The sequence below is a fragment of the Brachyistius frenatus genome, unplaced genomic scaffold (genome assembly GCF_029030835.1).
Source record: "Brachyistius frenatus isolate BFR_SWC_R1_liver_20210118 unplaced genomic scaffold, ASM2903083v1 Contig_8, whole genome shotgun sequence".
Taxonomy (NCBI): Eukaryota; Metazoa; Chordata; class Actinopteri; family Embiotocidae; genus Brachyistius; species Brachyistius frenatus.
In genome coordinates, this window is record NW_027210607.1 from 4,253,328 (window position 1) to 4,267,310 (window position 13,983).

The 13,983-nt window shown below is 39.6% G+C and overlaps 2 protein-coding genes across 2 annotated transcripts; both read right to left on the reverse strand.

The window, feature by feature from the left end:
- Nucleotides 1-2,861: 2,861 nt before the first annotated feature.
- pkd2l1 (polycystic kidney disease 2-like 1) lies at nucleotides 2,862-7,651 on the reverse strand. Its single transcript, XM_069689801.1, has 15 exons — nucleotides 7,372-7,651; nucleotides 6,977-7,090; nucleotides 6,054-6,181; nucleotides 5,682-5,935; nucleotides 5,370-5,594; nucleotides 5,058-5,286; nucleotides 4,796-4,966; nucleotides 4,521-4,702; nucleotides 4,311-4,431; nucleotides 4,129-4,227; nucleotides 3,924-4,045; nucleotides 3,730-3,847; nucleotides 3,480-3,613; nucleotides 3,212-3,353; nucleotides 2,862-2,981 (listed from the first exon to the last, which is right to left on the reverse strand). The coding sequence occupies exons 1-15, from the start codon at nucleotides 7,649-7,651 to the stop codon at nucleotides 2,862-2,864; spliced, it is 2,439 nt and encodes an 812-aa protein (XP_069545902.1).
- A 2,690-nt stretch (nucleotides 7,652-10,341) lies between these two features.
- atoh7 (atonal bHLH transcription factor 7) lies at nucleotides 10,342-10,773 on the reverse strand. The gene has a single exon (XM_069689780.1). The coding sequence runs from the start codon at nucleotides 10,771-10,773 to the stop codon at nucleotides 10,342-10,344; it is 432 nt and encodes a 143-aa protein (XP_069545881.1).
- Nucleotides 10,774-13,983: the final 3,210 nt, after the last annotated feature.

Consider the following 13,983-nt stretch of genomic DNA (forward strand, 5'->3'; position numbering starts at 1 on the left):
TCAGTCCTGTTTTGATATATTGAGGATGAAATGCTTTGTGAATAGAGGCCCTGAGACGGGAGCTTACCTTTCCAGTATCTGTGACGAAACTATTTGTATAAACAACTGTGGCTTTAAAGGAGATTTAGGCGGGACGATGTATCTCTTGGATAAATTTTGTGTACAAAGACAAATTCATCTACACAGCTCGGAAAGCAAAAAAATGATTTGAATTTTAATGTTTTGTATTGGAGTGATAAGCATGTTTGCAGACTTTGATGGATTTTAGTTTCCACCTTACTGTAGCCTAGAGTGACTAATTTATAATCTTGTGTCTCAAAGGAAAGGCAATAGCACATGTTCACTGTATAAAGGAAAATGTTGTAAAAACTGCTTAATCCCCAAACTTTATAATGGTGACAAACTGTGTGCTGATTCTGGAGCTGGTTTCCTCGAGGAATACTGAATCTTAAATATTTTCTTCATCTTCTCCCTCCTCGCTAACATCAGCTAATTTATAGTCATTTCTTTCCGATGGCTTTGAGGCTGTTTTTTTTTTTTTTTTTCCGGTAAAATCTTCGATTGCCCCGAGTTATATCGCATCATGTTTTACATCATTCAAAATGTTATAATTTAGTCACCCTTCTGCATAAAGACAAACCCTCCAATGTTTTAGGTTTACGTTAATTGGGGCTTGTTTTATTTGGTTTATTCTGAACATATTGAAAGTGGAGGGTTTCCTAAATAGTCAGTATTTTTTTTTTTTTTTTTTTTGAGGCAGCAGACACTTGTTCTGTATCTCTGTTCATTCAAATCTTTCTATTTAAAGAATATTTCTATACATCCCAGGGAAATTATAATAACAAAAAAAAACAAAAAAACATTCACCGTCAAATAGTGACGAGGATTTCTCACAGACTTCCTGCCATTTGGATATTTCCTGTGTATGTGCCATTCTGTACAGTATGTTACACTCCCTGAAAGCTCACCCTCCCTCTGTTGTATTAGCCAACAAACTTGATGATGCTTTTGATGTTTATTCATTTGAGCTGCGGGAGGAGGAAGAGGAGGAGGGGGAGGAGGGGGAGGGGGGAAGGGTGTCTACGAAGAAAACAAAAAAACGGGGTCATGTTTGTTGAGAGTGTAAATATATACCTTGATCACAAACCCTCATGAAACTTAAAATAATGTACATACTGTAGGTAGAAATGTTTCAAAATGAAATTCCATCATTAAATTGCAGCAAAATAATTTATGAATAAGCCTTAATTGATTTGTTAACGAATTCAAACTCTATTATTTAAAGAAGCTGCACTATAAATCGAAATTCTTTTTCACTGGATTTTCCCGTTTTAAGTTTGTGTGCCATTTTCAGGATGTAGCAGGAAGCAGGTGATGTATCAACTTGAACTGCACGCTTATGACATGTAATATATTTGTTGCTTCAAATACTGAATGTAATAGCAATTTGCTTTTATGACAATAATACACGAGTTGAACAGCGGAAGTGATGTTTAATAATAAAGGATGAAATACATTTTCCATTCAACGGAAAAACTCAGCAGGTCACTTCAAATAAAGAAACATTTGAACCTCGTTGCTTAGTACGTTTATTGGACACGGATCAATTGTGCTTTACGCAGAAATTGTGACGGGAAAGCATACATTCAATGTAAGTTCACCAGTCCGACAGTAACGGACATTAAACAATTATTAGACTGAAGTTTGTACCATCTGAAATTAAATATACTACACAGCACATGCTTTCTCTACATTTGCTCTAAAACCTTTTTCCCCTTTTTGTTTGCAGTATTTTTGGAAAGTATTACACCTGATTAGTTAAAACTGTCTATTGGATAATAGAGTCCCAGGTCTGAATATTTAGTATTTGATGGGAATATGATTATGATAAGATGTGAATACTGTCATTATTATCTTGTGGCATGAGATTTTGTCAGCTCAGGAAAAGAGTCCGAAGGATGTCAGCTGGTTGATTTTATTGGCCGTTACTGGATTTTCAGTTATTTCAGTATCGGCCTGTTTGTTGGTCGATTTTTTTATTTTTTAACTTCAGGGGGTAAATTTGAAAATTTTTGATTTGCTTTTTTAAATTTTTTTTAAAGGTTATTCATGATTATTCCATTTTTTTTTTATTGATGTTTATTGCCTAATTGCACTTATAATAAACTGTATTGCCTCCATTACATTACAACAAAAGTGTGTTTATATAGAAAGAATATCGGCCAATAAACCGATATCTGAAATTTTTCACTTTCTAATATCAGTATTGGCATCGGTCCCAAACTTCCAGTCTCGGTCGGGATCTATTCAGGATAATGAATAATCATTGAACCGTTTCCTTAAACTATTAAAGGGGCTGCTAGTAACTCTGGAGAACTTGAACGTTCACAAACATTAAATGACTAAAGCGAAGCAAATATTCAGTCAGATGTTAGGTGGCATATGCATTGCTTAATATTTTATTATACTGCATAACTTTACGTGACTAACCTACTGTTGAAATATATTTATTTTACACCACTAATGTATAGATTTACATTTGGCTCTTGCCTACAGCGTTGTTGTCTTCTATATATATAATCTGAGCTTGAACCAGTTTGTTATATCAGCTCGAGTGCAGTCGCCTAAGAAGCAAAGAATTTCAAAAACGCATGTACAGTATTTACATATTTCCATGAAATGAGAGTGGCTTTGAATATTGCCATGTGAAGAGTTTATTCTTTATCTAACCAGCTAATTGTTGTTTTCTACCTGAAAACCCTTTTTCACTGAACCGTTTAAAGGAAAGTCAGGGAACAAAATAATGTCGGTGTGTGAGCTGGTTTCCAGATCATTTCCTGCTTCTGTTTCTCAGAGTTGAATCACATGCGATAGCCGTACGTGGAGCTGCTGTGGACTGCTGGTCTTCTGGACGACATCTCGGCCTTCGTTGCCCGGTCGACACAAACCAGCACACGGCCATCTGAAGCAGGCTCACCACTCTGGATTGGGGTCATTTAGAGAAAACTATTCTGATTTAAGAAGGATAAAACCAAGTCTAACTTGCTGGGATGCTGAAGTACAAAATCAAATTGTACAGTTCCTCAGCTTGAACATATCTTTCAGTGTATTCTGAACACCTGATATTTGTAGGGTGAAGCCTCCTTCGCTGTTTACCGTCTGATGAACACGAGGTGGTTTAAGAATACCTTTAACCTATTTCTATACTTACATCATGATGGGTCACAGGCAGTTTCCCTGCTGTTTCATTCCCTTTAGCTTTGTCTCGTCGTCCCAGTTGCTCCATAATCAGCTCAATCCTGGAGGTGATGCCTGCTACAGAGCTTTCAAGCTGGAGGACCTGTCGGGTCAGTCTGTTGTGGCGAGAAAAAGGTAAATCGCATTTTATATTAATGTCTGTCGTAATTAAATGTATTGATCTTGTTTGGAGAGCAAATTAGACACTTCATCACATTTCATACTGCAAGAACTTTTCCCACCTTAGAAACACTTCACGGTCCACAGAGGTTTGACCCGAGTGGCTCTTCAGCTCATTGGATGTGACCGGAGGCTTTTCAAGTGGTTCTTTCCCATAATTCCTTCCAAGATTGTTGAGTTCAGCGCTGAGAGCATCCTGACAAAAATGGAGAAACTGCAATGAAGCTAACGAAGAAATATGTCCAGAAATGTATGAAAATCCAACGGAATTATCGCATTTATGTTATAAATTACACAAATCATCACACAAACCCTCTTTTCCTCCAGTTCGACTTTCATCCTCTCTTGTTCGTCTACGTCTAGAATTTGGTTCCCGTCACGGTCGAACTTTGAGAAGGCTGCAGAAATTTCATCGTCGGCATGTCCCATCCTGCAAAGTCGTCAGAGAGGTGAGGGTTACGTTCAATACGGAAGTCTGTGTTTCTTTTCGATATTTTGAAACTTACTCTTTAAGAGTCTCTCTGAAGTCCTTGAATTGGATCTCTCCAGATCCGGACCGTAGAGCCTTCTGAACATCCGATATTTTCTCTTTCTTAAGTTTCAACTTCGTAAATGTCTTCATATAGCTCTGAATTACAAAATATTCTGAATTATAAAATATTATCCACAAATGTGTCTATTTTACATAAACTAGATTTATTGTGTCTTTACCTGTTTGATGATGTCAGTGATTTGCAGCTCATCTTTTTGAGATGAAAGCTCCTCCTTAACCTCCGAATATGTGTCGTTGATGATAGCCAGAAACATGTTCTGAGAAAAATATGTGAAGAGATAATTAACTGCTCGATTATATTCTTTTTAAATCAAACATCTTGTGTAGGAGAACTACTTACCAGCAGGACAAAGAAAACAAAAAACACATAAGTGACAAAATAGATCGGACCGAGAACTCTGTTAGCACGATCGATGGCATCGTAATCAAAGTCTCCAAGAATAATTCTGAACTGTGTGAAGCTGCGGGGGGGAAAAAAATAAAAAATGAAAAGGGTTGATTAATTGATCCCAGTGAAAGATTTCCTGCTGCTTTTTGCAACACCGCTTACATGCACTTCACGAAGGTGCTGAAAGATTCAACCTCCATGCCAAAGAGCAAATATCCAAGTTGAGCGTAAGCAAAGAACACGATGAAGAACATGATGGCAAATCCCAAGATGTCTTTAGCACATCGACCCAGCGTGGAGGACAGCTGAGTCATGGTCTTGTTAAAACTGATGTACTTGAAAACCTGCAAGCACCAGAAGAAAGCACACATTTGTTTTGGATGACACCAAAGCCACGTAAGAAAATGTGTTGGAGCCAAAACACGTCAGTAGGTTACCTTGATCCACGCGAAGAACAAGTTGACTGCGTTCATGTTGTTATATTGCGTTTGCCAGAATGACAGAAATTCAAAGTCAGCGTAGATATCGGGCTGCTCCAGGAGTTTCCCGAGCAACTTGTCTACTTTGATGGTTCGGAAAATGTTGAAAACAATGGCAACGATGGCGAGCTGAAAGGGAGAATAATCGTACTTTTTTGAGGCGAGGAAAAATCTAAGAAAAGGATGTTTGATTTTAAGATTTTACATTACATTTACGTACCATTATGACAACGATATCCAGTATGTTCCAGATGCTTTTGAAATAGGAGAACTTGTGTATCCGCAGCTCGAGAATCTCCTCCACAACGTAGTAGAGGATGAATACACAGAAGACCATCTCGCAGCCGAGGATGAAGTAATCCCAGGTGGTGATGTAACGAATCAGTCTGACTGTTCTGATCTGGTAGGACGGGATCGCTCCACCAGTTGCCGGGAATTCAACCACCAACCTTTGAGAGGCAGATAAAACGTTTAGTCAACCGGTGGATGAGTACAAGTGAGGGAAGTTGTTATCGTCAGCGATGCTGCTTACCTGATGACACAGAACATGTTAATGTTTGCGTTGTAAGTGGAGAAGTCGATGAAGGCTGATCTGGTTCCTCGGTCCAGCCAAAGATTTTCCACCAGTCCCATCAGTATGACGCTGCTCTCCTCTTTGGTCCGACTAAGGTCTTGATAATATCCCGCTCCGCTGTACGTAGTCAACAAGCCCCAGTGAGAGGAACCCTTGACCTCCTTCTCTGTGTGGTAGGTCCAGCTGCAGACAAAGAAGAACATTTATTTTTACCTGCTGCAATTCTTGTACAAAAAAGGGTATCGACAAAACATTTAGGGAGCAGCTTACGCAGTGCCGTTGATGAGACCGAAGCTCAGGTCGTCCTCCTTCTTGTCATTGTAAACATCGAAGCATCCCGTGATCTCATCTTGGAAGTCTTTGTGGACCATGCAGGAGTTGTTCTTGATCTTGATCTGCCTCATCCTGGGGACACCGAGCAGCATGTTCTCATAGTAGATGAAAGACTGGTCGCCGCTGTCCAGGGACTGGTCATTGTACCATTTGGTCCAGTAGAGGCCGTCCAGTAACGGGCCCTGAGTATACTGTTCATATAAAAAGAGAAGGGATGCAGTTTGATTTGCCCTTTTGTTCGTATTCTAATTGGTAAGTGATTTCTCATTGTGGTGAAGGTGGAAGACATGAATATGGAGGAAAACTCACAGTCCAGAAGTCGGCCATGGAGCTAATGGACTGAAACCTAACCCCACCTTCGCCGGCTGTATTCACAAACAGGTCCGTCATGGCTTTCGTGTAATAGTAGGTGCTCGAGCTGGTCATACCGTATGTCACTGAAACACAACATAATCACATTGTTAATGCCGAGTCGTTGCTTCCTATCTGGCTTTGCTCAGGCTCAGCTCTAAATGTCGCTCCATTCAGCAGTCCAAGATAAGACAACCTGAGAGGCAGACACGCAAAGACTTTGTTGTTCGTCTGTGTTTATGTCACAGCAGCGGTCAAATAGATCCAGATTAGAGGCTGTAATTTGTTTGAAGAGGGCGCACGCTGGCCTGACGCAAATAGCCTCGTCAAACAATGTAAATCTAACCGAGACAAAGCAACAAAGGGGCCAAATGCTCTTATCTGTAAAAGGCAAGAGAGAAGTGCCTTTCACTGCTAATGCTCAGCCGGACAATGGCTCTTAGCAGAGAGATGGGAAGGGCATTTGTGGTAGGCATTAAAGCAAAGAGGAGACTTTTGATGGTAAATCAACCATCCAAAGTGCTCTAATATCTCATCAAATGTTGAGCACGTCAAAGTTATTGAAAATAATGCGTTTAGTGTTCATCAGACTTAGAGACATTTAAATTCTCTTCATCCCTTCTGTCACATTGAGGCTGATTAATGTGTGAAGAGCGCACATTTGTCTTTGGAAGTAATTTCCAATGCTTGCACACCAATTCCACATCTTTCAAATGTAGGAAAATACTTTTGTATTTTATAAGTACAACAGGTGCGAATAAGCACTTGCAAATGTTGTTTGAACATGTTATTACAATCATTTTGTCTCAAGACTTTGTGCATCCATTCACAACTCTCAAGGTAAGTGCCAGGCATCATATTTGTGTGCGTAGAATACTTACAGAGGCAAATGTCCACCAGGAACACCAAGTAGACCAGTAACTCCCGCAGAGTGGTTCGGACAAACAGTTCCCTGTTGTTAAAGGTGTTTTCGGTCAATGTTGTTCCCCACAACCCTACAAGAAATATCAGTGAAAGGCATCAGTTATGTAATAAGTTCATATCATGGAGGGTAACTTTGACTCTGAGTTAAAAAGAGCAGGTGTCTACATTTTTAAACTAACAAGATGGCTCAAATCTTTTAGGATAAAAACAGATGTTGAGCGACTAGTTGAATTTACAGACATACTGTAGTAGACTAAACCATTAATAATTGGTTATATTTATACTCATTAATCTGGTTGTACTGTCGATATTGGAAGCAGAAGTTCTGTTGTAAACCAGAATGTGTTCCTACCTTTGATAAAAGAGCAGCAGCCTCCTCGTTTCTTGATCAGACTTTGGTCAGGGGATGGTGTTTCCTCTGGGAACGGGCCCGGCGTGTCCAGTTTGTACATGCTGTCCATAGAGCCTTGGAAGAAGGGCTGGGAGTTGTAGATGGTGCTGACAACCCGGGGAATGGGTGGCAGGGAGCCACAGAAGCCCTGGTTCACCCAGGCCCCGTTACCCATGCTGTCCAACTCGCACTCCACTTGCCCGGTCAGGTGGCTCTCGGCACGGTTGTTCAGGCACTTCATGCTGCGGGACACGTGCGTTTCTCTGGATGGTCTGCTGGTGTTTAGGTCAGAGAGGGAAGTGAAGGCGAGCAGAGTCGTCAGCTTTTGAACACCTGCTGGAGAAACGATGATGACATAAGCTTTGTTGAGGGAGGAGCTGCAGGCCCACTGTTGTAGCTTCTGTTGTCTTGAGATTGAGACCTAATTGAAGCACATTGACGTAATAACATGATTGGTGTTGCACTTACACAACACTTGTTTTCTGCTGTGGACACTTACTGGACAACTGACCCCACATTTAACCTCATTAGACTGAGCATTTGGTCAAATAAAACGAAATGACCAGAAAACAAAACATGTAAAATTAGTGTAGAGACCACCTGCTTCCCCGTCACTTACTATCCTCCTTTAAACCGGCAGCCAAGAGCTCAAATGACCAAAACTAACTTTCCAAATTTAATGAACTATATTTTATAGTGGGGATCTCTACCATATTTATCAAGCTGCTGAAAATGTCTTATAAAAGAGAACATGCAGCCATGTTGGAAGACTAAATAATTCAGCAGTTGAAAGACATTTTAATTTGTTTTGGCCTCTCAGTTACTTCCATGCTGAGCACATTGTTGTCACTATTGATTAACGACTCCTCCAATAACGTGCTCCCATTGAGGAAATCAATTGATTGCACGTCGATTATAGTCTCTGCCACCAACTGTTCGCTGCTTGTGGCGGAATTAATGAGCAGCGTGATTGCAGTGTCACTGACGGTCTCTGCCTCATTAACATGACGCACTTTTGACTCTATTCATGTTTCACATGCCAACTGTCAGAAAGCGTTTATTAGGTATGCAAACATTCACCGTGGCAGATGAATCTTTGTGACCATCTGTATCAGTGTTTGGCACCTTTTCTATTGGATGTGTCTCTTCTGGCAACTTTACATTAAGCCTCCTGCAACACCCGACATGTATTTAAATGTTCTTGGCTGATATCAGTGATCAGTTTAGTAGCTAGAATAATACATATTTTAGCTTCATTTGTTTTTTTTTAATGATTTGTTACATGCTTTTTTTTATTTACATATGCATCTTTGTGTCTATGTACGTGTTTGCTTTTTGTGCAAAGTTTAAGGCATTAAACCAAATTTACTGTAAAATAACATAATTCCAAATACTACCATCCATACCATAATAGTGTATTAACGTTAAAGTTGGTGCACTGCTGTGTATGTCTTCTACTTAATGCAGATAAAGTTTGGGTCCAGCTATGGGCGTTCATGCTCCAGCGGCTCTGAACAGAGCGATTACCCACAGCCATTAGCACACAATGAAGTTTAATTTCTGCTCCCCTGCTGAAGCCGTGGTAGGATCTGGCACACAGGCCTTCTTAATCTGCTCCGGCTTGTGCCACCTTTCAAACTTATTTAAATCTGCGACGGTCACTTTTCAGTGGTTGATGATTGCCATTTAAATCTGTAGCCGCGTGGCTCCAACAATGGACAGTTGCTGATCATATGTCATCCTGGTTTATCTCTTCATACACCGGACTATCCTGAATGCATTATAATACTTTAAAACTCCAAAAGCAGTTGTTTGTATAGAGAAAATGTTAAAATAGATCAACATAATGATTGTTACCTACTCACCAAATAGTCCGTTTTAAATGTTGAGAGTTTTGTTGCCTCCCAATGACGTAAAAGTGTCTTATCTCACAGCACAGGAAGTCTGGACAAAAGGAGGATTTATTCCCCAGTGTGCAGCGCGAGGCCGAGCAGCGGACTTGACCCGCAATCATTCCTGCTGAGAACTTGACACTCACAAAACAAACCGTCCTGTAAATCTTTTGTTCTTTGCAATAGACCCTCTTTTAACCAAACAAATTGAGATGATGGGCACTTAAATGTCGAGGCTTTCAAAGCATAAGGGTATGATTTTATTGAAATTAGAAAATTATGCAGCGAATTTTACTTTTGTGCTCTAAAATATCTAAAAATGTAAGTTCATTTTAAAATGCCAGGTTTATACTTTAAATATTTACTATTAATATTTACTTTGTCTATTTACTATTCTTAAAAATAGTAATTACTAACATAGCATGTGCTGCTTTTGCAGTCATCATAATGAGCTCACTACTGTACCCAATAGAGGACAATAAAACCAAAACGAAGGATTTTTCATTCAAAATAATTTTTATTTTTGATGAAAAACTATAATTAAACAAAATAGAAGTGTTTGAAAAATAACGTCCATTTTTCATCTCTACAAATATGCGCTGACACTTTGACAAAATAGTTACCGGTACATCTTGACTTAATCAATGCAACTAAAGACCACAATGATTTTCTCAGAATCCATTGAACATTGCACAACATTTTAGGGCCATATCAAAAATAACTGATAAAACACGATACACCATTTCCTGCATCTTCAGTACAATCTAGAGGTCATTGTGATGACACTACGATTCTTTCGCGGCTATACTTTGAACAAAAATTTGCTCAACATTGCAGGGTTTGCTAGCGAAAACAAATCAAAGACTTCAAAGTGAAACAGAAGACTTTCTGATTGTCATACAAAGACTAGATTAGTAGAAAATGAAATGAAAAATAATGTAATACAAATGTATTTACTGTCTCCTAGACTGGAGGAAACATATTCACATTGTCACTCACATCCAACAACATGACTGGTTATCTACCAAACAGCGGCAGTTTATGCGTGGACCTGATGGCCGTCGAACTGATACGAGAACGGCGACTGGTTGAACTCCTGTCCGGTGGGAGAGTCGTACCTCATGAGGCAGGAGTAGTTCTCAGGCTGCACACAGTCAAACTGCAGGTCCAGCCACTGCCTGTGAGGAGCAGTGTGCCTCCTGGCGTCAGTCAGGATCCGGTTGAGGGCCATGATGTAGCTGAGGGCCATCTGCAGGGTCTCATACTTGGACAGTTTTTTGTCCTGGCCCCACTGGGGGACCACTTTACGCAAGCGATCGAAGGCCGTGTTCAAACCCTGCATCCTCTTCCTCTCTCTGGCGTTGGCCGCCATCCGTCGCCTCGTGGCAGTCTCGTACTTCTCCGGGCTCATGGAGTCCAGCTCGGAGGACTCAGATCCGGAGTCAGTGCAGCTGGGTCGACGGGACTTCATGGTTTGTGGTTGAAGAATCAAATGGTCAATGTCCTTAGATCAGAAAGACTCGACTGCAAATCAGCAGATTTCCAGATCCAGTTTCAGGTTCAAGGTTCCTCAGAGGTTCCCTCAGTGGTGCAGCTTTGATTTTGACCCCGTTGGGTGTCCTTTGTGCTGAGTGTCAAATATTTACCTCCAGATATAGTGAACAGTCTGAAGAGTCCAAGGTGTCTGTGATCCTGGAGACAGTAAGGGAGCAGCTTTTATAAGATGGAGCAGATGAACAGGTGGCAGCAGGTGGAGTCACCGCCCCCCAACTCCACCCTCAATATTGCTTGTAGAAAAACACACCCATGCACACACACACACACACACACACACACACACACACACACACACACACACACACACACACACACAAAACCTTAATGAAATTCCAATTATCTTGGGCTGGGCTATCTGGCCGTGGCTTCACTCAGAGCCATGTGTCACAAACACCAAAAGTCTACCATCTGGTAGCTCAACTCACCACAGGCGATGGTGCAAACAAACTTTTAAAGGCTAAAATTTTGCCCAACAATTATCTCAAATCTATTAAGGACTGAAATCTTAATGAAACCTTAAGTTAAACAGATAATTGAGAAATGATCTAATATTAGCAAATAAATAAAACTGTACCAAAAACTTGCTTGAATGGAAATCAGAACTGAAATTTTCTTTTTTTTCTTTCATACATTTTTACAAGTTCAAATGTTTTCTCCTTCTACATTAAACTTTTTTTTTTTTTTACTTTTATGTAAATTTCTGACTCAATCCTTGTTATATTTAGCTGTCATGTATCTCAGAAATGTTATGTGGCTATCACAACTTTATATCTCGTTTATGTATAAATTAAATATAAAGCACCTTGTCTTTAAGGTTTTATTAAGTTACATAAGCCATCCAAAAAGTGCCCTTTCACTTCTCATGTAATTGCCCTCCATGTGATGCTCGAGAGATTAGCCTGAGGCAACAGAAGTGTAAGTGTGGGCTGCAACATGAGGGATTTTAACAGCACATCAGGGGATTATAGATTTCAAACAATATGGACCAAGATGGTGGAAAGATTACTGACAGCATCGAGGGCTCGGAGAGCAGTTTGTCTACAGGTGTAGAAATATTTAGCTTTAAAAATATATTTTGTTGTGTTTTTAATGAGTCTCAGTATATGAGATGCATTATTGTTCCTTTTGTACCGGGGACCACATGTGAAATAAATAATTGATCTGTTTAGTCGTCCGAGAAAATGAGACAGACAGAATAATTTGTCTGTCTGTCCTTCCCATCTGCCGACATTGAATTCTGTAATTCAGCAGGTTCCTGACACACACACACACACACACACACACACACACACACACACACACACACACACACACACACACACACACACACACACACACACACACACACACACACACACACACACACACACACACACACACACACAGATCTGCTACACTGTTAACACAATGTTAACCAAAAGCCACAAAAATTTTAAATTGAATTCAGAAAGGCTTTATGGCCCCTGCCTCTACAATTGTATTTGTACTTCATATGAGTATGTTAATGTTGTAATCCTTTGTAGTTCTAGTTTGAGATAGAAATATATTTTTTTCCTGCACTATATTAATCTGTCACCTCCTGTCACTTTTCAGATTGTAATTTATTTTACCAAAAAATGACCAATCTGTTAAATATGAAACATTTTTACAAATGAAACTTCCCAACAACATAGAAAGCAGTTAAATTGAACTTAAAATTACAGTTCACGCGCGGATCGATCAATGACATCAATCCACTGTATAATCCGTTATAATATACATAATTATATTGCATACTAAAAATTTGAAATTCTATATGACTACTTTGGACTATGTTTTGTTTATAATACCAAAGTAATTTTAACTTAAGTAAAATTGTTAATGCAGGACTTTATCTTGTGATTGAGTACTTTTACTTGATGAAGATATTGCTGCTTTTATTTAACTAATTTAGCAGAATATTTCATTCACCTCTGCTGCTTTATCTGCTGGTGTCATCCTTTGTCAGGGAGGACACGGAGCTCCTGTCTCTGTGTATTGACAGACTCAGAGCTTGGGTGTAGAGACAGGTTATGAATGATTAATCACTGTCAGAGGCCTAGCATAATGCCTGTCGCTGGTACTGGGTCATGCACACAAGCTGATGCTGTCTGGTCATTTTGGGATGGACCGGTTAGCTGTGCAGTTAGGCATATAATCCCATCTACCAGTTGGTTCATTGATTACAGATTTATGTAGTTTGCCAGCTGCTGCTTGTCTTGTCTGAGGGGCTCATCTCAGACTTGAATCTGCTCTTACGTGCCTTTTTTTTTTTTTTTTTTTTGCGACCCTTCACGTGATTGGCTTATCTTAGCATCGATGGCTGAGCCATGCCCTCTGTCAAAAGCCATATGTCACAACCAAGGAGTGACCGGTCTGCCCTGTTAGAAATGTGTACCCTCATAAATCCAGATCTCCTTATGGAGAAATGGAGATTAGGGCCCAAAGCGTATGTTTCAGAATAAGAGAAAGTGTAAGAGAGGATTTACTCTACGTGTGTGCTTTGACTTAATACATCTCATTATCATCTCAGGGATATTTTAAACAAGCAGCACAAACAAGCTGAAACTCACTTTTACGAGAAATACACATTAATACTTTTTTTTCTACAAATGTGTGAACTTTTATTTTCCTAAACTTCTTTGTTGCTGGTTTTAATTTTAGTAATTTTTGCTGCTATATTTTCTGCTGATATTTCAGTAATCACTAGAATTTAGAACTTAGAAACTTAGGAAATATGAAACATTATGACAATATTCAGTATAAAAGGAACCTTGAGTGAAAAAAAGAAGTCTCCAAACAATTGGATTTTTTTTTTCCAACAACAAAAGAAAATCTCATTCAACGCCCACAGATCTTTACTTCTTCGCTACAGACTGAGCACCCAGTTAACAAGCAGGTCTGGCAGCTGGTCAAATGAAGCTGTGAGTATAATTAGGTCACGTAAGGTGAATGTAATTTTATGCCTATTTGAACTCTCATCCCGTCTAATTGGACTGATTAGCAATGCTTAATTGGCTTCTGAGATTTCCTGTTTGTTTTGAATTTGGCATCAGTTTAAGCGAATATGGCTCTAATTACAGCAGGCTCAAAACAACCTCAGCTG

What these genes read in the sequence shown, in the direction of transcription:
- pkd2l1 (XM_069689801.1), bottom strand. Translation starts at nt 7,651, where the DNA reads ATGAAGTGCCTGAACAACCGTGCCGAGAGCCACCTGACCGGGCAAGTG. An exon ending in GGTCTCATCAACGGCACTGC is followed by an intron (nt 5,595 to 5,681) that starts GTAAGCTGCTCC and finishes CTTTGTCTGCAG; the next exon opens with CTGGACCTACCACACAGAGA. An exon ending in TGGATATCGTTGTCATAATG is followed by an intron (nt 4,967 to 5,057) that starts GTACGTAAATGT and finishes TCTCCCTTTCAG; the next exon opens with CTCGCCATCGTTGCCATTGT.
- atoh7 (XM_069689780.1), bottom strand. Translation starts at nt 10,773, where the DNA reads ATGAAGTCCCGTCGACCCAGCTGCACTGACTCCGGATCTGAGTCCTCC.